Source organism: Meriones unguiculatus, chromosome 2 (genome assembly GCF_030254825.1).
Source record: "Meriones unguiculatus strain TT.TT164.6M chromosome 2, Bangor_MerUng_6.1, whole genome shotgun sequence".
Taxonomy (NCBI): domain Eukaryota; kingdom Metazoa; phylum Chordata; class Mammalia; order Rodentia; family Muridae; genus Meriones; species Meriones unguiculatus.
The window spans coordinates 173,883,769-173,911,372 of record NC_083350.1 but is presented as its reverse complement, the minus strand read 5'-3'; the positions used below and the strand labels follow the sequence as shown (position 1 = coordinate 173,911,372).

Here is a 27,604-nt window from a genome sequence, read left to right as displayed (position 1 = left end):
AGCTACTGTGCAACAAAGTGACCCATTTATAAGCATTATGTGCTTGAAAATCACCGGATAGGTTTTAAGTGTCCTCACCCTGAAAGCGTAAGTGTAATGAATGTGCCAATTAGCTCAGCCAGTCCACAACGTATGCTTGAAGACATGATACACCTCATAGATGCGTGGAGTTTTTATTTACCAATTACAAAACAACTTTTGTGGTTTTTTTACATTTATTTTTTAATTTTAAAATGTTACATGTGCATACATGGGTGTGTATGAGTATGTGTTTGCATACGTGTACGCGTGTACAAGAATGCGGGTCTCCTCAGAGGTCAGAAGCTCTGACCCTGCAGAGCTGAAGCTGCATGAAGACGGGCCAGCTGATGCGGGTGTTGAGTCTCTGGAAGAGCAGCAGGTGCTCTTAACTTCTGAGCCCTCTCTCCAGTCCACCAAGTAAGTTCTTCGATGATCTGTTGGCTCAGTGTACAAATGAAGAAAAATAATGACTGCAAGATGTTAATTCTACTTCCCTACTCTCCAGGCTTTCTATTATTTTAGGATACATTCCTGATGAAAAATCCATTTTTGTTCAACAACTGATTCTATGTTCCTTAGCTGTGCTTAGACTCTTGAGTTTAGTGGTAGAGCAATTGATAGCAAGACTCAGGCCACGGCTTACGAGAGAACTATAACACTGCAGACACCCAATGCAGAATGCTCACCAAGAACTGGCTGGGTTATAGCCTAACGGCCACAGTTAGCATTTTTCACAGTAAAGTAGCTGAGAGTGGAGGCGTGCGTGGCTCAATGGTTAAGGATGCATAACTGCTCTTGCAGAGGACCTGAGTTCAATTCCCAGCACCCTCCTCAGGCAGCTCACAACTGCCTATAACTCAAGACCTAGGGAGATCTCAGGTCTCCTAGAATAGCTAGCTGCACATGCAAGCATATACCTACCCACAGACAAGCAAATACACACAATTACAATATACCAGGTATTGAGACAGAGGCAGGCAGACCTCTGTGAACCTGGGGCCAGCCTGGAATACATAGCAAGTTCCAAGGTTACATAGAGAGACCCTGACTCAAGAAAAGAAAGGAAGGAGGGAAGGAAAAGACACACGAAACTCAAAAATAAAATAAAATCTTTACCTAGGTACACAACTGAAGTGGCTGCATGGCTTTGAGGTTCAGATCTCCTCCCTGAAATTGGCGGTGGTAATCACCGATATTGTTGCGTGAGGACGCAATGAGATGGTAACTAGAAATGTCTAGGACAGAAGTTCTAAAGTGTAGAAGCCTTCGTGCAGGCTGGTTGTTTTAGGTTTTGTAGTTCCTACTATGAAAATTTGGTCACAGTGCCCCCATGTGCCCGTGCACTGCACTATTTCTGACCTCCAAGGGGATTTCTCACATTAATGTACTTGAAATGAAAAATGTAGGGATATTTCTTTTACACTCACATTTTATATAGAATATGAGGATTAAGTAGCTTTTAAGAAAATATGTCTTGTCTCTGACTATGAAAGTACTATATAATCAGCCGGACATGCCTGTAATCCCAGCACTCAGGGAGGCAGAGGCAGGCAGATCTCTGTGAGTTCAAGCCCAGCCTGGTCTGCAAAGCAAGACCAAGACTACTGAGGCTACACAGTGAAACCCTGTCTTGAAAAAAACAAAAACAAAAGCAAACAGACAAACAAAGGAATACATAATCAAACACAGAAACACAGAAGGCGACAGCAAAGGATCCTGAGTTCAAGGTCATCCTAGGCCACAAAACAAGATCTTGTGGGAAGAAGGAAAGGGAATGAAGGAGGAAGAGAAGGGGAGGGAGAGGTGGCTCAATTAGTAAAGCCCTCTAAAACCTGAGTCAGATCCCTAGGACCCAAGTAAGAAAGCAAAGCAAAATGGTTCACACCACTTCTGTAATCTGAAACAAGTGGATCCCTGAGGATCCCTGAACTGGGGAGCTCTCTCCATCCACTGAGACACACTCTAAAAACTTAAAAACGGGATGCAGAGATGGCTCAGTGGTTGAGAGTACTTTTTCCTGAATCATGAAAACAAAGTTTCAATCCCAGCAACTATGTAATAAACTAAGCAGCCTGCAAAATATCTATAGCTACATCTCTGAGAGATTTGATGCCCTCTTCTGATCAAAAGTCCACCCCATCACAACACACACACACACAATAGGGCTAGTGAGGTTGGTTTAGCTGCTTGCCTCCAAGTCTGAACACCTAGGTCCAATCCCAGGGACATATATAATGGGAGGAGAGAAATAATAACTTCAAGTTGTCCTCTGAGCCCCACAAACAAATTGTAGAGTGTGCACTCACCCCCACAACCCCCAAACACTAAATAAATAGCTGTAGTTCTAAAAACAAATAAATACAACATATATTTCAAAAATAAACAAGATGGAGAACAACTAAAGCATACACTAGTCTCCTATGCACCTATGCACACACAATAATAACAATAACAATAATAACTGTTCTGTAGGGAACAGTGAAAGAGATGGCTAGAGGCAAAGAAAACCTAGACTTGCAAGACCTTATTACAAGAAGGAATGGAGGGGGGAGGGGAGGGAGAGAGGGAGGGTGGAAGAAGCTACAGAGGAAGAAGGACTAGCCCTCACTTTCTGTGCTCACTGTGCAAAACTTAGAAGATTCTAGTTATCCCTAATGCAAGCTCCCAAACACTTTCCGTGTTTTACAGATTGAAATCGGTGTGTCCGCAGAAACTGAATTTCAGAATGAATGCAGACTATATCTTTTGCTTTTAAATGACCAGAAATGAAACCTGACTAGGGGCTGTTTCCTGTGGTACAAAGCAGATGGTCTCTTGTCACCACAGTTTCTCCTGTTCTCTCTTAACAGACAGCTAAAGTACACAGAATGCTGGTCGGGAAACGCCTCAAGGTGAAGGAAATCCAGCCTGCCTGGGGAACACCACGCCATCTTGTGTAAAGTAAGGAGTGTCTGTGAAGTTTGCTATACTAGACAATTACCATTTTCTCTAATGCAAGTAAACACCTACTTCAAAGTTATTTCTTCAGTGTGTGCGTGTGTCTATGCGTGTGCATGTGTGTGTCACCTTTTGGGGTAAGAAAGTATGGAATACATAGGCTCACAATTAAATGCATTCAATTAACTTTAACATTTTTATCTTTATGTGGATATGTGTGTGTATGAATGCACACCACATGCACGCATGAACCTGTGGAAGTCAGAAGAGGGAATCAGATGTCCAGGAACTGGAGCTGTACCCAGTTGCGAGGAGCCGTGTGGGTGCTAGGACTCAAATCCTCCTCCTCTGCAAGAGCAGTAAGTGCTCTTAACCTCGGATCCATTTCTCCAGCCCTGTATTCATCTCCCCTTCAGCGGTACAACAAAGAAAGACACGCAAGAAAAAAAAGGGGTTTGGTTACAAGCAGGAGAAGTGACCCAAATGTCTCCAAATTCCCTTTTCATATAGTTTAGAGGGTTTTGTTGTAGGATAGGGTGTGTGTGTGTGTGTGTGTGTGTGTGTGTGTGTGTGTGTGTCTTGAAATTGGGTCTCAGAGAATCTCTCTATGTAGCACTGACCAGCCTGGACTTGCTAAGTAAACCAGACTGGCCTGGAATTCACAAAGATACATTCATCTCTGCTTTCCAAGTGCAAGATTAAAGGCATATGCCATTACACCCAGCCTTCATTTAGACTTTGGAGTTATATATTCTATAAACTCAAAATTTTTAATTAATGCAAAAAGGTAGAATTAAACCTTAAAAGTCAAATAGCTTATTTAAAAAGCATGAAATCAGCATATGTATAAACCCAATCACACAAACACACACACACACACACACACACACACACACACACCCCAATCAATGCATGTGACTTTTAAACAGAGCGTTGCGCATAAGAAGAGAAAGAACTAAAAGTAAACCTGGACTTTCCCCGAGGGGCTTGCTGGAGCTCGGGGATTGACACAATGGCAATGTAATAGTTTGTTCTGTTGTAGGACAGCACAGAGAAAATGTATCGGCACTTTGGGGAATCAGTGTTCTCTGTAGAAGAGGGGAGAAACAAATAAGAAGTGGATAAAATAAGAGAAACCGAGATGGTCTAGATTCAGTGAAGTACCAGTATGTGCATGTGTTGTGGGATATTTGATCACATGAACAATATTAAGTAAAGATAACCTTACATAAATCAAGAGGCAGAGCAAGCAACCAGTAGACAGGGAGTGAACATAATAAACCATAAGAGGAAGTCAGGAGAGATGAACAGGAAGTAGAAGGGAGAGACATTGAGTTTGAGTGGTTTTTTTGTTTATTGTTTTGTTTTGTTTCATGTTTTGTTTTTGGAAATACCATAGGGAAGGAGCTCTTCTTTTTTCCCTTTTTGGATGTCTGGGTGCTTTCTCTGCCTCTCTGACCTATCAAGCTTTCATCCCAGCATCTGGCTCCCGAGTCTTTATTGGTAAAATTGAAAGATTGAGATTTTTTAAAAAAGAATTTTGGCACTCCAGTGAGTGGCATGGACAGAAAAATCGTGGCAGCTGCAGACAAACTGAGAAGCTATCAGATTTGATAAGTCACCTGGGAAGTCCTCAAAGAAAAAGTTAAAAATGGGAAATAACATAATACAAAGCATTATGACCCTGTATTGTGCTACTTTAGATGGCTTAAAAAAACAGAAGTATAAAATAAAAAGCCAAATGACTTAACTGAAATTGGTTCAGTATTGATTATGATTATCCTTAATAGCCATAGTGGCTTTCCGTACCCTCTCAAAGAAAAAAGCTTTAGAGGTAAAGAAAAAAGAAAAATATGAAAAATGGATTGGTAAGATACAAGCATTAGAAGGAAAACTAGAAAGACTTATAAAGAAAAAATGAGAAAAATACTCAGACATAGCCAGAGAAATTTAGACAAGAACCTACCACACCATTGAATGATGAAACTGAAGACAGGTGGCCCAAGGTTGTTAGAAAACCAGCCTGAGTTTATACAGTTGCTATACAAGACCTACCATCAGACAGTAGGCACCCTAAAGGTTATTAAGAAGTTAAATGGAATTCTATTGACATATTAGATTTGAAGAAATATAGGGAAGCAATCATTTCATTTGGTATGTATTCACCCTATGTGAAGGAGATAATTAAACTCATGGGCAACTCAGAACAAAACTATCTCAAGACCGAAAAGATTTGGCAACAGCAATATTGGAAGCTGGTCCTCAGTTACAATGGTGAACATGGTGGAAAGAGAAAGCTAGGGCCATAGAACAGCAAAATAGGCTAGAGGTATTGATATTTCCCAATATCAGTTGATAGGTAAAGGTCAATACCCTGAGTTACAGAGGCAGCTTGAATTTGATGATCATACCTTGGCACTATGTCAGTTAACAGTTTTAAATGCTTGGGACAAGGTTGAAGAATCAGGAAAGAGGTATGAAACATTTACTAAAATTATACAAAGCCCAAAAGAAGCCTTCACTGACTTTTTGCAAAGATTGACTTCAGTTGTAAATAGATTAGTATCAGATCCAGAAGTCAGAAAAGTATTAACAGAACCTTTGGCTTTTGAAAATGCTAATTCAGAATGCAAAAGTGTGATCAAGTCTTTAAAGGCAAGATTAGCACCAGTAGAGGACTGGATTAGAGATTTGGTTGAAATTGGATCTCATGATTATGATGCTACTGTGAAAGGAGAATAATTCCTAAAAGTTTTAAGAAAAATCAAAATGTCAGATGTTTTAAGTGTGATAAGCAAGGTCATTTGAAAAGGGGTGTAGGCAAAGCATTCCTAAAAAAAACTATGCTTTTTCTATAGATAATTCTAAAAGGAGGCCCAGGCTTCTGGAGTAGGCAGGTGTGGCAAAGACTGGCTTTGTACTGCAAGGGAAAGGCAAAGGTAACCCTTTGTCATTGGGAACCACCCCTGGGGACCTCCAGCAGGTGTTTCAAATTTGATTCAGTCATTCCCTGTCAGCTTCAGGGAAACTGATCCACAGAGCAATTAAACGATTTAATCCTTGTTGTTAAAAACATAGCTCTGGATGTAATCAGAGAACAGCTTCAGTAGATAAACCAAAGAATTCAGCAGAGACCGAAAAAACTAGTATTTTGTCAAACTGCTATAAATGGTCAGAGACCTAAGTTACAAGTACAAGTAAACAACATTGAAATCAAAGTCTTATTAGACACAGGAGCAGACGTAACAATAATTTCACCAAAATGTTGGCATCCAGATTGGCCTATTCAGCTTCTAGGGATTGGAACTTTATCTCTGGTAAAATAAACTGCAAGATGGGTCAACTGTATAGTGCCAGAAGGACAGAAAGAAAAATTGAAGTCATATTTTATTTTATGGGGACATGATTTGTTGCAGCAATGGAAAACACAGATTAACATTCCTCTAAGCTCAGAAACAAACGGTAAAATGAAGAATGCTTCTGAGAAAAACATTAAAAGACTTTAATCAAGAGTAGTCACAGGCTGTTCAGGTTGTACATAAGCAGGACCCAACAGCTGTTGGTCTTCCAAAGGTACCAATCACCCTACCTTGAAAATTGTAAACTAGGCATAAAAATAAAAAAATAATAATATTTTCAAATGATAATTTGCAAAGGCACACTTGCCTTACTGGCATGAAAGGAAAAATGGGTTTTCTCAAACAACATGCCTTAATTCTATGTTAGAATGTCAGACCGTAGATTGCCACAGGCCCATGCCGTCTTGGGCATCAGCTTTTGAGTCTCCTTCTTAAACAAAAAGTAATTTTTTTGTTGTTTTTGTATTAAAAACACAGTTAAGAGATTTTAGATGTTTTAAGTAAATTCAAAGGGTTAGTAAAGTTCAACCTTGTTTTCTAAATCTCTACGAGTTGGAGTGATTCTGAGCTAAGATAAAATATTTGAGCAGGGCGGTGGTAGCTCCATGCTTTTAATCCCAGCAGAGACAGGTGGATCTCTGTAAATTACTTGTTTTTCTAAATTCCAGAGTTATAGTGAACCAGGTGGTGGCACACGCCTTCAATTCCACCACCCGGGGACAAAACTCAGATACAGCTCCAAATGGTATGTTTGCCACTAGAGAAGTCACATACCATATTACAGATTAATGTATATATACAGGATTACTAGAAAGGCAGCTAATTTCCAATGGGGACAGGAACAAAAAGCAGCTTTTGCAACCACGGGTAAGCTCATCTCCCTGAATGCAAACCTGACCAATATTGAACCAGATTATACCCTAATTACAGATATCATATTTATTGGTAAATTGGCAACTGGAGACTCTTTATGAAGCAAAAAGGAGTCACCAACACCTGCCTGTTGGCGTCTATTGTAAACACTTTCCATATACAAAGAATATTTTCTCTGTGAGAAACTAAACACTGGACTTTAGTTTCTAAATGACCGGACATTTTACAACGCATGGAGAACCTTATACTCGGTCATTGCCAACCACCCTATGGCTATAAGGATACTCCTTACAATGCTCAGTTGGATCCATTTGAAGGCAAAGTCCTTTGCAGGCTTACCCATAGAAGGAAAGGTATTACGGTGGAACTGATACCTATCCGAATTCCTTCAAAACCAGGATGTGGTAACAAAGGAGTCTGTGCCTTCCCTCTCTGAGGAAATAGCTCAGTTGCCTGCTATTACCTTCCTTAAAATCCTCTCCACAAAGAGACACCTGTTGAAATGTGAGGCCCAACGGAATGGTCACCACATTTGGCTAATGTATGGTGTGTCAATGGCTCATCAACCACTGATGGAACCAAAACTAGTGGAAAGCGGCAGCCTATAAACCAGGGGATGGAACAGCCAATGCTGAGGAAGGAACCGAAAAATCAGCACAGCACTATTGGCTATCAGACAAACAACTGGGAAAGCTGAAGGAAAATCTCTGTCTTCTCCGATTCACAGTGCATGTGCAATGGGATAGCTATGTGGTCATCAAAATGGAAAACCGTTAACCGTCAGATAAATGGCAAAGATATCTGGTCACGGGAGGCATGACTAGAAATGGCAAAACCTACCAAAACTTAGTGAAGACATCAAATTTTATGTTGTTCATACAGGCAAGACAGACAAAATGTCTGAAAATAATGAGATAGTGGACAATTTGGCATCGTTTTTAGTTAAGACTATGATATTAAAATTTGCCAGGGAACAAATTCAGAATAAATAAGAAAGAATGATGGATTACACATTCAAAAAACTTAAAAGCTTACTCCTAACATTAAAAAATAAGGGGAAATAGAGAACCAAAATAAAATAGGACGACCCTATGAGAATAACTATTATAAGGAATCCATAGCCAGGTACTGGTTTATACCTTTAATCCTAACACTTGGGAGGCAGAGGCAGGCACATAAGAATTACAGTGATTTACATTTAAAAGCCACTTGCAAAAGGCAGGCTGAAATTCAAAGTGAATGTCCTTTGTGATTCTAAAAATAAATACACTTAAACCTGAATTTATATATAAAGAGAAAGGAAAATATAGGTATATTTATCCACACATTCTAAGGTATATTTAGTTTCAAAAGAAATTTTTAATTTCAACTGAAAGACTTTTTCTGTTGCCAAAAAACATTTTGCCTTAGGAAAGGTAGAGCCTGCCAAAACCTCAGAGTTAGGGTTGGAGCAGGGTTTTATTTTCATCTTTCCAGGAGAATAAAAGCACCCAACTAAGGAATCTGGAGATCACTGGACAAATGAAAAATATGAAGAAAAAAAAAATGGGTCATCCACACAACATGTCCCAAGAAAAAGAGTAAATTAACCAAGTGGTATCACCCACCTCCATCTTGTCTCTCTGACCTCTACAGATGTAAGTGGCAAACGGTCTTTTTTTTTCTTTTGGGAAATTTTTTAAATTTATTTTTTAAAATTTATTACAACTTATTCACTTTGTATCCTAGCTGTAGCCCTCTCCCTCACCCCTTCCCAATCCTGCCCTCCCTCCCTCTTCTCCCCCCTTCCCCCCACCCAGTCCATTGATAGGGGAGGTCCTCCCCTCCTTCATCTGACCCTAGCCTATCAGGTCTCATCAGGACTGGTTGCATTGTCCTCCTCTGTGGCCTGGCAAGGCTGCCCTCAGAGCCAGTCACTGAGTTTATGTCAGAGACAGTCCCTGTTCCCCTTACTAGGGAACCCACTTGGACACTGAGTTGCCATGGGCTACATCTGTGCAGAGGTTCTGGGTTGTCTCCATGAATGGTCCTTAGTTGAAGTATCAGTCTCAGAAAAGACCCCTGGGCCCAGATTTTTATGTTTGTAGCAGCTTTATTCATAATAGCCAGAAACAACCCAGATTTCCCTCAATTTAAGGAATGGATAAAAAAAAAACAAAACTGTGGTACATTTACACAATGGAATACTACTCAGCAATTAAAAACAAGGAAATCAGGAAATTTGCAGGCAAACGGTGGGACCTAGAAAAGATCATTCTGAGTGAGGTATCCCAGAAGGAGAAAGACACACATGGTATATATTCACTTATATAGACCTATAAGATAGGATAAACATACTGAAATCTGTACAGCTAAAGAAGATAAACAAGAAAGAGAACCCGGGGTAAAATGATCAACCCTCATTTAGAAAGACAAATGGGATGGACATTGGATGTAGGAGAAAACAATATCAAGGACAGAAGCCTACTGCATAGGGCCTCTGAAAGACTCTACCTAGCAGTGTATCAAAGCAGATACTGAGACTCAAAACCAAACCTTAGGCAGGGTGCAGGGAATCATATGAAAGAAGGGGGAGTTAGTATGACCTGGAGAAGACAGCAGCTCCACAAGGACCAAATATATCTGGGCACAGGGGTCTTTTATGAGACTGTTTCTCCAACCAAGGACCATGTATGGATATAACCTAGAACCCCCGCTCAGATGTAGTCCATGGTAGCTCAGCATCTAAGTGGGTACCCTAGTAAGGGGAACAGGGACTGTCTCTGACATGAGACAGTGGCTGGCTCTTTGACCTCCCCCCACCCCCAGAGGGAGGAGCAGCCCTGTTAGGCCACAGAGGAGGACTTTGCAGCCTGCCCTGAAGATCCCTGATAAGCTAGGGTCAGATGAAGGGGGAGGAGGACCTCCCCTATCAGTGGACTTGGAAAGGGACAGGGAGGAGATGAGGGAGGGAGGGTGGGATTGGGAGGTAATGAAGGAGGGGGATACAGCTGGGATACAAAGTTAATAAACTGTAACTAATATTTAAAAAATAAAAGAATAAAAAATATTTTTAAAGGCCAAAAAAAAAAAAAAAATAACCTGACGTCAGGAGCGCACACTGGAAATGTTTCTACAACGAAGGGTTTGCTCTACCGTATGTTCTCTCAGAACGAGCCAAACCGAGCGCTGCGGCAGCTGGGAACAGTGGAGGCCTTCCTGCAACCTTTCTGAGCCAGCTGCAGGGAAAAGTGTGAGCCTGAAGCTCTTCCGTGCACCAGAGAAAAGGGAGACAGGGTGAAAAGACCAAAAGGCTTTTCTGCCAGGCAGAGGGACTTGCAGCCCTTTGCTGCCAAATTGGAGCAACAAGTGTCCAGTCTTTTTCTCTGTGCATGAACTTGGAAGAGCATCTCTGGGTCCTGGGCAATGAGTTTACACGTGTGTGTTTATGGACTGCGGGTTTTAATTTTACAAATTGAAATCGGTGTCTAGGAGAGTAAATTTTAGAACGAATGTAAACCAGACCTATTGCTTTTAAGTGACCAGAAACGGAACTACATGTCTTGGAGGTTTTCCTGTGGTGGGACAGATGGTACCTGTCTCCACGGTTTCACTCTCATCACTCTCTCTCTTCTCTTTTTGAGACAGGGTTTCTCTGGCTTTCCTGGACTTGCTTTGTAGGCCAGGCTGGCTTCAAATTCACCAGCCATCCACCTGCCTCTGCCTCCCTGAGCGCTGGGATTACAGGCATTCGCCACCGCGCCTGGCTGATTCTTTATTAACAGACAACTGAAGTGCACGGAGCTCCTCCAGTGGAAAAATGCCTCAATGTGAAAGAAACCCAACCTGATTTAGACACACTGTACCAGCTTGTGGAAATTAAGAAGCGTGTGTGATAATAGGTTTGTTGTACCAGGACAATTAACATTTTCTCTAATGCAAGTAAATGCTCATTTTAAATTTATTTCTTCCGTGTATATAGCTCATGCTCTTTGATTCAAGCCAGGCTACGAAAGCCCAATCATCACACACTATCACTTCAGTGATAAAAATCTAAGTGTCCCTTTTATGGGTGCAGTATGGGAACCCTGGAGTAGACAACACACATGTTCAAGATCACCCCCAAAGTACTCAGCCTAAAAGCCATGCCCAGGCTCCACTCCCCATTCACTGTAGAATGAGGGAAGCAGAGTCCAGCTCCAGGCAATGAGTGAGCTGCCAGGAAGCAAGGAAAGGATGGACAGTGAGTTCTTTGCTGCATGCGGAAGTTGTTTACCTTAGCTGGGAGCTGGAAGCATTTGAGATGCCGGCATCCGCGTTCCTGTAGAGATTGGGGAGATGGTAGCTGTAGAGCTCTAACTCAGGGAAAGCTGAGTGAAGGGCTTGGGTAATGCAGGCAACACACAGCATTGCAGAAGGAAGTTGGAGCTGGGAATCTGCAGTTCTGGGTGACCTTAAATCACTCTCGCATGGAGGGAAGAATGGCAGAAAACACAAGAGTAGACCTAGTGGACTTGAAAAGAGAAAATACGAGACTCTGTCTTTCACAGTTTTCTGTTTCCTGGCTGTTCTGTGCCGACTCTGTTCTCATGTAATAGATAAATGGCACTTACAGAACCCTCTCCCAAGGAATAATGTTGGGTGGGGCAGGTGACCCAGGCCTCTAGTCCCAGCTACTTGGGAGGCTAAGTAAGGAAAATCATAAGTTCAAAGCCAGCCAGAGCTCCAGAGTAAACTCAAGGCCAGCAAGTTCGTGAGACCTGGTTTCTAAGTACTTAAAAGTCTTAGAGCGTATAGCCTAAGTGTGAATGATTACCCAGCTAGTGCGAGTTAGGCCCTGGGCTGACTACTCGGTGCTGTCATCACCCTAGAACAGTGGTTCCCAACCTACCTAGTGCTGCGACCCTTTAATACAGTCCCTCATGTTGTGGTGACCCCAACCATAAATTATTACACTGTTGTTTCATAAGTGTAATTTTTGCTACTGTTATGAATTCTAATATAAATATCTGTTTTCTGATGGTCTTGGGCAACCCCCCCCCAAGGGGTCCTGCTCCACAGGTTGAGAAGACTGCCCTAAAGAGAAAGAGGAGGAAAGACAGAGAGAGGGAGCTGAGAGGAGCAGAGGAAAAGAGGTAGAGGAGGGAGGGAGATGGAGGAAGAGTGAAAAAGGGAAGTGAGAATTCAGATGAATGTTGGAAATGGATAACAGTGTTCATTGCAGCGTGAGTGTCCTGACCACCGCCATCCTCATACACTGCGATCCTGTTGAATGTGTTGGGTGGACCCTGAGAATTTAACTTAACTTTTCTAAGCAGATTTCAGGCGAAGCTGCAGGTGCGGACCCATGCCCTGAGCTTCAATGGCACTAGATTACAAAACACTGACTTTTTAAAGAATGTATGACAACAAAGCCTCTTCAAGCATGCCTGTGAATACCCAAGGATGAGAGAAGAGCCCATGGAAGAAGAGTATGGAAGAGAAAGCTGATCTTGTGAAAGGTAAGTGTATGTAGCAAATGTACAGGGAATGATGGGTTTGGGGTGGAAAATCACCATTTTGCAGTGTCCAGTACAATAACTGATTCAGGTAAGGGTCATTTGGTGAGAGGCTTTGGGGGAACAATGTACTCACAAGGTCTCAAAATATTTACCATATCAAATGAATTTCAAATTGCTTACTAAGAACTGTTGGAGAAAGAAGACACTATTATAAAAATAAGTGATGAAATGTAAGTGCCACTGTAATGAAGTACATGGACCTTGTGGCTCGCTGAAGGGCGCAGCAGGAGATACAATTGCATTTGTGGAATACTCTAACTAAAACTGTGTGTCCAGAATCCAGTCATAAAGCATTAGACAAATCCAAGCTGTGGGGCATTCTGTAAAACACCAGAAGCCAGACCTGGCGGCAATCAGCTGTCGTCGCAGTGGGTTGGGAGCCTGAGGCAGAAGGCTTGCACATCTTCGACAAGTCTTGACGACATAGCGGGGCACACATGAAAAAGGAAATGCGGCCCGAACTTTCCAAAACTTTCCAGGTAGCAAAAAAAAAAACCAAACCAAGAAAATATTCTAAATAAAAACCAATTACAGTAGATTCTGGGCCAAACTCATTCTATAATTGGTGATCTAGAGAAAATGTTATTATGGGCTGTTAAATAATGTTTAATAACTATAAAATTGTTTATATTGCAGTGGCACCGCAGAGGCGTGGAGGTTGAATCTGAGGGGATACACGCTGAAGTACTCAGGCATGAGGACCATTGCAACTCAAAGTGCGTGCACAGCGTGTGTGTGTGTGTGTGTGTGTGTGTGTGTAAGGGGGGGAGACAGGGAAAGAGAGAGACAGGAAAGCAGACAGACAGAGTGCAAAATATGACATAACTGTAACGTTGGGAAACATAGGTAGAAAATAAATAAATGTTAAATTTATTTTTCTTTCAACTTCTCTAAATATTTGGATTTTTTTTTAAGTTAAAGGGGAACTAAATCCTCTTTCCTACCTGTTTTAGGGTGACTCGAATGTGGGCCCTGGGACAGGTATAGGGAGAAAGGTCAGAGGGCATCTGTGAAAAAAAAAAGAGAGGCTGGGAAAAGGGAGGTTTGGGTGTGCCAGATAGAATCAAGAGACGTGATCTAGTTTATTGGGGGTAATTTAAAACTGATGCTTCCAGCAACTTTCACTGAACAGCCTACCACAAGGACTGTCTCGTACTCCAGTCACAGCTGTAGCTAAGAAAACTGACGCCGAGGGGTAAACAGCAAGGCAGTGGCCAAGCGGAAGGCCCACCAGGTTTGGATTCTAAAGTGAGAGCACTGCCCTTGGGCAGAGCACATGTGTTTGCCGTCCACAGCTGGAATGGCACCATAGAAGTTCCCACTCTTCCCTCTGACACCTGACAAGACCTTATTTGGGGGGTTCAGAGCAATTTTTATGTTCTGCAAACATCTAGTGAATGTCTTCTGCCCTACACATCATTCTAGGTTGTAACAGAGTCCCTGCACCTCCCAGCTTACCTGGAGAGAGGAAAAGAAAGAATAAAGAATAAGAAAGTCAGCAGGACAATGGTGGTGCATGACTTTGATCCCAACACTGGGGAGGGGGGAGGGCAAGGTGGATCTCTGTGAGTTCAAGGCTAGCCTGGTCTACAGAGTGAGTTCCAGGACAGCCAAAGCTAAACAGAGAGACCCTTTCTCCCCTCTGCAACAGTCAATAGCAGATTTGGAGAATGTCTCTGCACTTTCAATTGGATACCTCAACAATTTAAAGATTCAGAGTTGGAGAGATGATGGCTCAGAGGACCTGAGGTTGGTTCCTAGATCTCATGCCAGGCAGTTCACAACTCTTATACTCTAGCTCTGGGGAGTTGCAAGTGCTCTGGCCTCTGTAGGCACCTGCTCTCATGTGCACATGCCCAAACACATACACACAAATAGATAAATAGAAACAGACGGTTCTGAAGACTCAAGGGAAGTGTATCCTAAGCTGGGGAAACAGGAAGTTCAAGGGCCCTGGGGCAGTCATGAGCTGGAAGCGACAGACTCGAAGCCAGGTCTGACTGCGGTGGGAGGATTAAGAAACAGGAGGTTGGAACCTGGCCAAGTAAAAAAATAAGTGGGAGGCAGTTAAACTAAGAGAATACTGTGATCTGACAGAATTCTTGTTGGGAATGTGGTCACCCAGATGAGAAAGGACGGCGGGTTCGCAGTAGCGTGGGAATGACAGGTCCTCCGAAGGGACGGATTTTGAATGTGGTCTTTACTATCTGCTGCTGGGTGTGGGGCAAAAAGAAAAAGAGCAGCTATCTTCTAGGTTTGGGGTGAAGAAGCGTCATGGCCCATAGTCCCCTTTGAATTGTAGAAACATTAAACGGCAAAATCTGTGTGGGCCCCATTGCTTAACTCACTCGACACTTACTGGCTATCCTTTATTAGAAGCTCAGGAGTCACAGGACTGGGGGTAACAGCTGTGCCATCAGCTTCCTTGAGTGCTTAAAATAGTGTCCATAAAGGTTGTTGTGTTCCTGTGAGGGCTTTCTTTTTCTGAGGTAAGTTTTCATGTATTCCCAAGACAGACTCAAACTCACTGTGTAGCCAAGGATGGCCTTGAACTCCCGATTCTCCTGCCCTCACCTCCCAAGTTCTGGAGTCACAGGCCTGTGCCAGTCTCAGCTTTATGCTCTGGAGAGTGACCTAGTGATGGGGCATTTTCTTGACTAGCCTACACCTGTGTAGGGAGGGTTCCTGGTAGACACCGCCTTCGACCCCATCTCTTCTTGTAAGAAGTGTTTCCTGTTTCCCAGGGTGTCTCTCAAGTGCTGCGCTGCTCCAGCCACCAGACTAGTCGCTTTACCCAGTAAACTGCAAGGCCTCTGGGAGCAAAGTCTGCCCTGGCTTCCTGCCTGGTCGGTACCAAGAGCACCCGTGTCCTGGGTAATGGGGCTGCTGAGCTGAGTTCCACTGAGGCAGGCCCCGGGCTGCAGAGCACCTCCTCTGGGCTGCTGATCTGAAGTTAAAGACTCAGTGGGGGCAGGTGTGTGTGTGTGTATGTGTGTGAGAGAGAGAGAGGGAGAGAGAGAGAGATCAACAGACATTGCATGAAATGCTCAAAGAATTACTTAAAAATATATATATTTTAAAAGACTCATTCATGGAAGTTAGCAGCAAAAGATAAAAAAAAAAAGCTGACAGGATTGGAGGACAGGTTATTTTTAGAAAACAAGGATTTTTCAAAAGGTTAACATCAACCTTTTCCCTCTTTACAATTTAAATTTCTTGTTGTTTTCTCTCCCAGGAAAAGGGTAGAAATTCAATACCTGTAACAGCTGGAAACTATTTGAGGAAAAAAAAAAACCTGACCATGTAAGCAAACAGCTATTTAAACATATAAAATTAGTAAACATTTATCCAGGTCTAAATTTGACTTTCAAGTCATCCAACGCTTTAACCGTTTCAAAAATGCACATTCTTCCGCCTCGATCATCGTTACCCCATAGTTTGCTCTAAAGTTCCTTCTGTAGCTGCACGGGGTGAAACTCTCCGGAAAAGGCCGCCGACTCGGTAACTTCCTTTCCTCGCTTTACGTGGGAAACAAGGCGGAGTTCCGTCTCCTCACCGTCCCTCGAGGCTGGGGCGGCCCCGCGGCATCACTTCTGCTTGAAGAACGCCAGGGTCTCCCTGGCCTTGAGGTGGCTTTTCACGAACTCTGTCAGTCTCCTGAAGCCGTCGTCCAGCCCCTCCCCGGTGACGGCGCAGCAGGGCTGCACGTACCAGTTCCGGTCGCTGCACAGCTTCTTCACCTTAAACATCCTGGTGATGTCCTCGGCGCTCAGGGCTCCGGGCAAATCCTGTTTGTTCGCCAAGACCACGACCGGCGCGTTCCGGATGTGCTCGTTCTGTAGGATGTGCTTGAACTCGCGGCGGGAGTCCTCCAGCCGCCGCGCGCCGTCCGAGCAGTCCACCACGTACGCCAGCCCGTGGGCGTCCTCGCAGTAGCAGTCCCAGACGGCTCGCATCTTCTCCTGGCCGCCCACGTCCCACACCGTGAGCGCCAGCCCGCCCTGCAGCTGGACCATTTCCACGTTGAAGCCGATGGTCGGGATGGTGCTGACGGTCTCCGCCAGCTTTAGCCTGTACAGCAGAGTCGATTTCCCCGCGGAGTCCAGCCCCAGCAGAAGGATGTGGGCTTGCTTGCCTTTGGGGTTTTTAGAGTTCAGCAGACCCATTTCGGGCTTTTTCTTCCCTAAAGAGCTTTTCTCTTGGCCAGAGACAAAGCTTCCTTTCCAGGTCTCACATGAGGGAGAAATAGCGTCCGTGCCACAGCCATAGCCTGAGAACAGGTGCCTGTCCTCGTTTATAGTGTGGCTTATCGACTTGATGATAGGCAAACAGTGTTTTATTTGCCGTCCCAGCCAATCCTCAGGAATCTGTGGGAGTCGCCAGCGGGTATCACAGTGGCTCAAAGGGGACATTCTTTGTGAGTGAGTAGGGTTAGGCGCGGCCTGGTGCTGCAGGGTTATTCTCTGCGGTGCAAAAGTTTGGAGGAAGTCAAAGACTAAGGCAAGCACAGGAACAGCGCGGCGGAACGAACACAACCTTTAGTTTTAGGTAACTTTAACTAATTTTTTTTTTTTTGTAGAATTATCTTATCCAGCTGTAAATAAGCATCGGGGTTGTCTAAGTGCCTGCAGAGTTTATCTCCCGTGTCTAAACCCTTCCTCTTAGCAGATTACGCCACAGACTTTGAGCCCCTTTCTGGTTATCGGAACGTTAGTCTCCGTGTCTCAGAAAGCAAGCATCACTTCTTGAGGCCTCCGGGGAACTTACACTACTCACAAAACCAAATTTCCCCAGGAAAAATCAATTTATTTGTTTGTTTGTTTTGTCCAAGCAGTTTTCAATAAAACAAGGTGGTGACTGAGTACATGTATTTATCACATCTCCTTCCCAACACATCACCAGAGGGATAAAGGAACATACAAAGTCGTCAGAGGGTCCATCAGAGGGCGAGATTTTAAACAAATATTCTGAAAGACAGAAAAGAGGTAGAAGATGGGAGGTAACTGGTCTAGTAGGAGGGAGCCGAGCGGTACACTGGAGAAGAGCGTTGAGAAGAGAACACACAAAAAAACTTTTTTATAAATATTTTTTTTTAAACAAGCAGATAAGATAGAAGGGAACACAGAAAACAAGACCAACTCCTGAAAACTTATTTTAGAAAGCAGATATTTTAAAGCCAGGCAGTGGTGGGCATGCCTGTGATCCCAGCACTCGGGAGGGAGAGGCAGACAGATCTCTCTGAGTTTGCGGCAGCCTGGTTTATGGAGTTCTAGGACAGCCAGAGCTATGCTCTGATAGGTTACAGGTAAGCATTGAAAGAATTCTTCAGGAAGCAGAGAATGAGAAAGAAGAGCAAGAGGGACACCTCAGCCACGTCTCAAGGACAGGGTCTGATTCCTCAGAAGACAGAAAGCGTGTCAGGGGGACGCTATCAAATAAGTGTTGCAAAAGGATGAACTCTCCAGCTGGGATGCTCCGTGGGCAGTACAGGCACTTGCCACACAAGCCCAAGCGACCTGAGCATGACCCCAGAATCAATGCAGAGGTAGAAGGAGAAACCCAACCCCATAAAGTTTTCCTCTGACTTCCACAAGCACATGGTAGCTTGTATGTGTATGTGTGTTTAAAAGTTTTAAAATAAAGAATGAGATCTCTAGATGGAAAGGTTCTCCTCAATGCTTAGCAATATAATTTTTATGAAAAAAACTTGAGGCATATGACATACATCTTTTGGTTTTAGTAAAAATTTTACAAAAGGAAAAAGTTCTCAGGTAGAATACTGTGTGCACAAAAAAAAAAATCCATATACAAGGAAATGGGGATATGGAGAGATGGTCTGACAGTTAAGAATGCTTGCTGCTCTCACAAAGGAATGGAGTTTGGTTCTCACCACATCCTTGGACAGTTCAGAAACTACCTATAACTTCAGCTGCAGAGGATCTGGCACCTTCTTCTGGCCTCCTCCAGTACCCAAACATGTGCCATACACATACATATTCACAATAAAAATAAAATAATTTTATAAGTGGTTTAAAAATTTAAATTTTTAACCAGTTCATTATGTCTCAGCAATGAAACATCCATACCCATCCAAGTAGCCCTCCAGCCAGCAGGTAGATACGTAGGCAGATCTGTGATGGACAGGTAGATTGCCTGCCTGTGAACCACCCTGTGCTAGATGCCAACCCACAGAGATAAGCTAGACCTGCCTTTAAGTGGCCTTTCCTGGCAGAGAAGTCAAAAGATACACAAACAAATGAGAGTAACATAAATGGAATATGATACATTCCCTAAGAAAAGCTAAACTTAGGTATCTGGGCCTTCCTGGATTGTTTCAGGGTGGAATTTATCAGGGAATCGTGAGGTGAATCTCAAGCTTGGAAAAACATGGGATGAAAAATTAACAGCTTATGCACAGGTTGTTGTTTTTCTATAAACCTCCAAGTGTCTCAAGAAAGCCAGCTTCTTGGACATGAAGTAAGACTCTTCAATTATGTCTAAATCGTGAAAGAACTAGAAGAAAAGACAGAAGTGAGAACATGGAACAAAAAACACTGATAAAAAAAAATAAATCAATGAACCAACACGAGCAAGGAGTGTGGATCTCTGCTCCTCTGAGGCCGCTCTGGTCTACATAGCGAGTTCCAGACTAGCGAGGGATACATAGTAAGACTTGTTTCAAAAAGCAGATAAGTGAGTAAATGAATGAATGAATGAGGATAACTACTGGGGAAGCTGATTGGAGACTATTTATTTCAATGCACTAGGCATAGGCTGAGACTGGGGGATGATGTACTTGATGTGAGAACAAGATAGATGGCTTGAATCCAGGTCCAAACCTAACAGCCAAGTGCAGCAGCACATGTCTGTAACCCCAGCCCTTGGGGTGGGGCCATGGGAAGCTGGGTGTGGGCGCTCACTGGCTCCCCAGGCTAGCCGAAATGGTAATCTCCAGACTTAGTGAAAGATTAGTGAACCATTACAGGCGCGTGCGCGCGCACACACAAACACACACACACACACACACACACACACACACACGGTGTGCCCATTGGTGATCAATGATAAATTTCTTGAGGGAAGTGGTGGAATTGTGGGTATAAATTAGGGCATCCTTGTTCTAAGAGTGATAGCATTAATTGAGTCAAACAGATACAGGCCCATCACAGTAAGTTGGGGGGGGGGAGTATGGCCACAGTGTGCAGCTGGTGGGCCTAGTGGAGCAGTATTGAAGTCTTCGCACTCTTGTTGGTGTATAATGATAACTTTTAGTCACCTGATGTCATTGTTGTCTCCAAGGCTTACTGCCTCTGTCTGATAACCTAGGAGCCTCTAGCCTCCGAACAGTCTAACCTAGGCCTAGAATGTTTTCAGCCTCTGAGACTTACTGCTGAATAAGCTCACCCTTTCTAGCTCTTTCTGAACTCTGGCTGGCCGGCTCAACTCAGCTTTTCAGGCTCAGACTCTTCTCCTAGCTGACGGATTCAATCTGGGCTCTTTCAGTTTCTTACTGAATTGCTCTGCTTGGCTTCATACTAACTTTGGCAATCTGTTCTGATCTTCTGGCTCCTTCTCATTCTCTGCCTTGTTCAGTCTTTACCTGCCATCTCTTCAACCTCTCTCTGCAAAACTCTCTGGTAAAATCTGCCTCTGAATCCCAGGAACTCAACTGCCAAACTCAACTCCATGCCACTGCCTCTCAATTCACTCTCAGCTGAACTGCCTGAACAGAACTGAAGGGAACTCAGAGATCTGCGTGCCTCTGTCTCCTGGTACTGGGAGTAAAGACCTGTACCATCCCACCTGGACCTAAGCTTTTCTTTACCAGAAAATTGCTCTATACCAGGCTGGTCTTGAACTCAGAGATCTGCTTGCCTCTGTCTCCTGGGATAAATGTTTTGTCTGTATTCCAGCCAGAGTAGCCATGTTGCTGGATTAAAATTCATGTGCAATGATGGTTTGGGCCTCCCCCCTCCCCCGCACTTCCTTCTAGGCTTGAAACTATTCAGAATAACTTGTTGAAAAGGAGCTGAGTTGGAATGAGCTGATCAAATTAGGCTGCATTCAAAGAAAGAAGTAATTCAGCTCAGAAAGTGAGAAGACTGTTCTTCCAAAGGTGACCTTGGAGAGCCTGAATGTCACTCAAGCTCTTTTCCACTCCTTATTTTGAATAAGTTAAACATAACAGAAAACTTGGACATAAACTTCATATTAAACTCACTGATGTGATCTTGTGGTCCTCTGTTGGTGTGGGGGAGGCATCTTTCCTTTATCTAGGCCACAAAGAGGATACTGCTCTGCCCTTGCCTTTACACTGTTCACATCAAAGCCCAGGTCCCTTTTTAGTTGAAGACAAAGGAGTAATGTGGGTGGATATCATAGTTCAATGGTCACATGGTTTTCTCCTCTAAACAAGAGAACAGAATAATTTCTTTCTACTGTTTATTGTCCAGAACCTACAAATGTTTCAACATCCTTTGATCTTCTCTCTCAAAACACATATGGATTTTCTTGTTACAGATACACCCAAGGGGAAGCAAGCAATTTGATTATTTGCAAGTTATTCTTAGATTATGTAAATAAATACAGGATTGTAATGGAGTCACAGTCACTGGCCCATTTTTTTTAATTTTCTGATGCATGTTTAATTCTTTTTTTTTTTGCCTACATACTAATCTTTTTTAAATTGATTAATTAATTTTATTAATTACAATTTATTCATTTTGTATCCCAGCTGTAGCCCCCTCCCTCATCCCCTCCTAATCCCATCCTTCTCCCTCTTCTCCTCCCATGGCTCTCCCCTAGTCCACTGATAGGGGAGGTCCTCTTCCCCTTCCATCTGACCCTCGCCTATCAGGTCTCATCAGGACTGGCTTCATTGTCTTCCTCTGTACACTGGACCACTTTGTAGTGTCAGAAATTTGGGAACCAGTGAGATAGCTAAGAGGGTAAAGGAAGTTCTCACCAATCCTGGCATTCTGTGTTCAACCCCTGTGATCTATATGGCACAACAAAAAACTAATGCCTGAAAGTTGTCCCCTGACCCCCAGGCACACACCCATATACACACACAAGGAAGTAAATAAACATATTTTTAAACATATGTTAAAATGCAGGTGTAAAAAAGCCAGACACTTACCCTGGGAAAAAACGAAAGTCGTGAGCTAGAATTTCACTTTGTATTACATGTTTGTTGGCTAACCAAGCAAATAAACAAACAAACAAAAATCCAAATCAAAACAAAAATCCTTACTGCCCATTGTCCTCTTTTTCCCCACAGATAAAAAGAATAAATATTTACATGTCTTAGCTTTTGTAGACTTAGAACATTGACTGCTTAAAAAAAAAAACAAAAAAAACACCTATTTTGAAAAATGGCATACAGAAAGATCTGACTCAGAAAATCCTTACAAGTAGGAATGTCCATGGCCCGATGCTAAGAGCAGCATCATTTTTACTCTTCCATTTTGTTTTGTTTATGTAGTTTAGTTTCTTTCTTTATGGCTTTCTTTTTGAGACAAAAGAGCCATGTAACCCAGGCTAGCTTCAGGTTTGCTGTGTAGCTGAAGATGCCTTTGAATTATTTTTTGTTGTTGTTGTTGTTTGATTTTTGTTGTTGTTTTGTCTAGCTAGTTGTCTGTCTATTCATTTATTTGACACAGGAGCTCACTATGTTCTCCTGGCTGGCCTGAAGCTTCTTACGTGGAGCAGGCCTGAGCTACCGCAACTGGCTCTCTCGAGCTCGCAGTTTGTAGAACACAAAGTTTTTTACACTAGTTTTCAGACGTGCGTTCTGGCTCAGAACAACAGGCACTCGGGAGACTGTCGGAGTCCAATCTGTCAACTTCCTTCTCAGTGCCATGATCTCCGACAGAACTAACGCTTTCATCACCAGCCACATCCCTAAAGGTCCACATGGGCAGACTGATGGATCTAAGTTCAAATCTGCCTTTTGTCTCAGGAAGCAATGCATGGTGTAAACAGAGGGATGCCAAGATAATTACTTTACATTAAATAAATGTGAAAAGATTTCGCTATAGAGCCTGCCGTGTGGATGATGTTTTCCCCTCATTTACAATGACTTTTAGCATTGGCTCACATTTAAAAATACCCAAGAGGTGCCCGCTGCCATGCCATGCAGCACGGGCCAGGAAAGATCCAGAGACCTGCCTGCCACCACACAGCCTGTGGCTGTAGACGCGCGCACAGGCCCACCTGCCGTGTGGCCCACCAGCAGTGGGAGCCACCACACTGTGCAAACGTGGGAAAGAAAGAGAAGTGGAACCTTTGAGCATTATGAAGAGAGATGGAACTGGAGACGTGAGGGTGGAGGGGCATAGCCTGAGGTGAGTAGCCAGCCCTGCGCCCAGGGGCCATGGTGAAGCCCAGCCCCTGCTTCGGGAAAGCACATGCCTGGGTCCGTGTTGATGTCCGCGGCTCATATTACCACTAACTACCACGCAGATGTCCCTGGTCTAGGCAACAACCTGTGACCAGGTAGATGTCCTAGAGAGCAGAGCGGGCCCTTCACCTTGCCTGGGCAGCACAGTAGAGACGGCCCTGGTTGGGCGGGGTGGGGGCGCGGTGGCGCTCCTGAGCATGCTCCAAGGGATGAGCGAGGGCGAGCTTACCCTGCCCCCTGCTGGCCGCAGCAAGGGACGAGCAGCCAGGGTAGTGCTAGAGCGCTCACTCCGGAGCCTCGAACCAGACTCATTGCGATGAACATTTGCAAGTAAAGATGTGTGGACGAAAGGGTAAACTGTGGGACATGCTGTAGCTTCCATGGCGTGATGTTGTCCATGCTTTGTTTTGTTTTGTTCATTTTTGATTCTTTTTATTTTTGTTTTTTATTTTCTTTTGGGAGGAGGTTACAAGGGCAGAGGAGATGAGTGGGGCTGGGGTGCATGATGTGAAAATCACCAAGAATCAATAAAAAGTTTAAAAAATACCTAAGAGGCTGAAGAGATGTCTCAGCAGTTAAGGACACCATAGTGTTCTTCCAGAGGACCAGAGTTCTAGTCCCAGCACCCGCGTCTGGTGCTCACAACCACCCGTAACTCCAGCTCCATGGAAATCCAACAACTCTGGCCTCTTCCAGTACCTGCACTCCCTTTCCCAGGCTCACACACACAGTTAAAAACATGGTGCCATCTGTCTTTAATGCCAGCACTCAGAAGGTGGAGGTAGGCAGCTCTCTGCGTTTGAGGCCAGCCGGGTCTACAGAGGACAGCTGCAGGATAGCCAGGGCTCTACACAGAAACCCTGTCTCAGCAGCAACAGCAAAACAAATATGACTCATCTTGAAAATGAGTAAAAACAGCACTGATTTTAGCCTCTTCCGAGTGAGGAATAGATTGATGTCTACCACGAGCGTGTTTCATTCTTGAGAAAGCGTCACTGTACACTGTCTTCTCATTAACACTCATCATTTTGCCAGTCTCCCACTAACGTTAAAATGAACAGGTGGAAAAGACCACGCAAGAGAGGCAGTCTGGAGGCTAGGGTCAGAGCAGGAGAGAGGCCATCGACCCCTTACCCTGAGGAGGATGAAGGATGTAGTTAAGGACAGTGACTTGACCCCGCTACACGTAAACCTGCCAGTGTTTTCTGAGGTCTGGCTAGCCAGGAAGCAGAAGGGGGCAACAAAACAACACAAAACAAATTCACAAACAAACCACCAACAACAAAACAAACAAGCAAAATAACAAAACGGGGCCCTGCAACACGGGCCACCATTTTTCTTCCCAGTTCCCTTGGTTGGCTCAGGCCCCCATTGCTTCAGAGCTGTTCATCTCTATAGCACTAGTTAACTCCGAGGCAAGTTCTAGCTAGCTGCTGTTTGCCAAGTAGGGAACAGTCCACCCTTTACCAAGTAACTGAAGGCCAGGTGATGTGGGTTCATGTCTTTAACCCCAGCACTCAGGAGGCAGAGGCAGGCAGTCCTCTAAGCTGTAGCCTAGTCTACAGAGTGAGTTCCAGGACAGCCAGGCTTACACAGGAAAACCCTGTCTCAAAAAAAAAAAAATTAACTGAAGGTTAAACTTTTTTTAATCTTTAAAAGAGTTCTTGTTGCTCTTCCAGTACCCACTTTGGGTGGCTCACAGCCGCCTGTAACTCCAGCTCTAGATGACCTGACCCCTGGCTTCGGGCATCTGCAGGTGGCACACACAAACAAAAAATAACGCCAAATATTTAAAACCTTTACATTTTACTTTATATGTAGTTTAACTTGTTGAAGAGAATCTTTTATATATATAAAACAAATCTTTAAATCCTCTAAACATGAAAAACCTGCTGTGATTATAAACTGCACTTTTGCCTATTTTTCCTGTTTTAGTTCAGGTAGAATTTTTTATGCCTTATACATACGTTCATCAAACCGCTTGGCCCATTATGACTTCACTTGACTCTTTCTGAAGGTTAAGGTCAAGGCCATTTCACTGTTTTCCCTTTCCTGGTGGCTTCCCAGGCTCTTGCTTGTCTCCTTCTCCCTTCCCACTTTTTATTTCTCATCTTTCCCTTTTCTTCTTTCCAGCCGAGGGCCGAATGGCCAGGAATTACAGCCTAAATTAATGTGGTTTTCACAGTTGGGTGGTAGTGGCGCACACCTTTAGTGCCAGCACTTGGTAGGTGGAGGCTGGGTGATTTCTGTAAATTTAAGGCCAAGCCTAGTCTATGGAATGAGTTCTAGGACAGGCTACACAGAGAAACCCTGTCTTGGAAAAAAATAAAATAAAATAAAACATGGTTTTTCACCACACGACCCATGGCTTTGGGTTTTGTTTTGTTTCGTTTTTGCTTTATGATGTCTTTTCTGGAAAGCATTCAGCGCCTTCCTACGGAGCTGTGCTGTTCCTGATACCAGCTTTCAGGTTGTGGAAGAGAAAGTGTCAACATGCTCCTGGCTGTTCATACTGATTAATTTAGAAGTAATCCCAGCCTGAATGATGCAAGCCAGTAACTCCAGCATTGGGGGGCGGGGCCGAGGGGGGAGAATTGTTAGCCTGAGGATGCGCAAGCTACGTAGATTCTGTCTCAAATAAAACACAAACACGCACGTTAACAAAAGTGAACCACTCTGCCTAAGTTTACAGTGTTTAAAAAAAATCTACTTGTACGTTAGGCTTTTTTTGTTTGCTTGCTTTGTTTTAATTTCATGTGTGCCTGCATCTGTGTGTGGGTACACACATGTGAGTGCAGGACACTCAGAAGCATCAGGGCCCGGGGGTTAACAGGTGAGTGTGAGCTGCTTCGTGTGGGCGTTAGGAACTGAACCCAGGCCCGCTGTTCTCGGCAACATCAGCAAACGTTCTTAACCGCTGAGCCACCCTTCTAGCCATACACTATCTCTAAAGAGCATCAAGATACTACTTGAAAAAAAGGAAACAACACCAAAAACAGAAGCGCACTTCTCTTGTGCTCATGCAGTTTCCACTAGAATCTCCACCTCTCAGCAGCAAGGACTTTGAGGCTAGGAACTATCGCTGACAGCTGTCGTCAAATATAAGCCACAGCATTTAAGAGCTAAAAAATACTCAAAGGAAATAACTGCCAGGCTGTCAGAGAGACAGCTATATGGCCAAGAGAGTTAACTTTTAAATCCTTGTTTTACCAGAAAAGCAAACTTAGTGGTGAGGACTTGTTTCTCCAGTTGAAGGTGACCCGGTAGCTTTCTTTCCTAGGACTTGTTGCTGAACACTGAAAGACATTTTTGAGCTCTACATTTCATCAGACTGTTGGTGTTTTCTGTTTTATTTCTTTTGAGAACCTTTGAATAATAATAATAAATAAAAAAATCTAAAACTAGCCAGGCGTGGTGGCGCATGCCTCTAATCCTCGCACTCAGAGGCAGGCAGATCTCTGTGAGTTTGAGGCCAGTCTTGTCTACAAAGGGAGTCCAGGGCAGCCAAGGCTACACAGAGAAACCCTGTCTTGAAACAAAAACAAAAAAACTAAAACTTACAAAAAATATATTAGTTGATATCCATCTGATTCTCAATACTCCACCGTGAAAGGTGAAATGCAGTGTTTGTTCATATGATCATGAAGAAAAAGCTCACCTTCAGCCATTTTTAATATATTCTAATTAAATTACTCTAAGATACTAAGTAAAAGTAATTCTATCTGAGTGAAAGCTAGAGCTTACAGAAACAAAGACATTATCTCTTCTTTACCTTCAGAAATTCCTATGATAAGCATGAAAGTAATAACGGCCATAAATAGATTGAGATGATAAATATGATATAGTCCTCCGAGTCCATAAAGGATATACCAAAGTAAACAACCAAGTTAAACACTTATGTAAACAATTGTTCCTTTGCTAATACATCTGGAGGACAGTTTCTGATAAGACATTTCAATGGGAATTTAAAAATAGCTAGTGATAAAGGAAATGGTAGAGTGAGACAGAAAAGCAAATGTTATTACAATTAAAGAGACAGTGACCCAGTAAGTCAGGCCACCAGGCGGTGTGGAAGTGTGGAGTTGGAAAAATGGCTTAGCCAGTCAAGAGCATTTGGCTGCTTCTTCTTCTTCTTCTTCTTCTTCTTCTTCTTCTTCTTCTTCTTCTTCTTCTTCTTCTTCTTCACTTTCTATTGGACATGTTAACAAAAGAGGTTTAGTCAAAAAGGCCAAAGCCTGTGTCATCATCAGACTCTTCAGATTCTTCCTTCTTTGCTTCCCCTTTCTTCTCCTCGGCTGTGGCAGGATGGAGGAGCGATGGAGGAGCAGGATTGCCTACATTGCAGATGAGGCTCCCAAGTGTTGACATTGACCAGGGCCTTTGCAAACAAGCCAGGCTGGAAAGGTTCAACTGTGACACCAGCTGCTTTAATGAGGGCATTGATCTTATCCTCCGTGACAGCCATTTCAGAG

General features: G+C 43.5%; 1 protein-coding gene and 1 long non-coding RNA gene across 2 annotated transcripts; both read right to left on the bottom strand.

Annotated features, from left to right (window-relative positions):
- Positions 1–206: 206 nt before the first annotated feature.
- On the bottom strand, positions 207–15,569 carry LOC132652229 (uncharacterized). The gene is made up of 5 exons (XR_009589709.1): positions 15,090–15,569; positions 13,675–13,737; positions 11,446–11,682; positions 3,926–4,046; positions 207–455 (listed from the first exon to the last, which is right to left on the bottom strand). It is a non-coding gene; the product is annotated as an uncharacterized LOC132652229 (long non-coding RNA).
- Positions 15,570–15,785: 216 nt separating this feature from the next.
- Positions 15,786–17,324, bottom strand: Arl14 (ADP ribosylation factor like GTPase 14). The gene has a single exon (XM_021663188.2). It carries the CDS (start codon positions 17,140–17,142, stop codon positions 16,318–16,320), a length of 825 nt encoding a protein of 274 aa, XP_021518863.2. The 5' UTR covers positions 17,143–17,324; the 3' UTR covers positions 15,786–16,317.
- Between the last annotated feature and the right edge of the window lie 10,280 nt (positions 17,325–27,604).

What these genes read in the sequence shown, in the direction of transcription:
- Arl14 (XM_021663188.2), bottom strand. Translation starts at nt 17,142, where the DNA reads ATGTCCCCTTTGAGCCACTGTGATACCCGCTGGCGACTCCCACAGATT.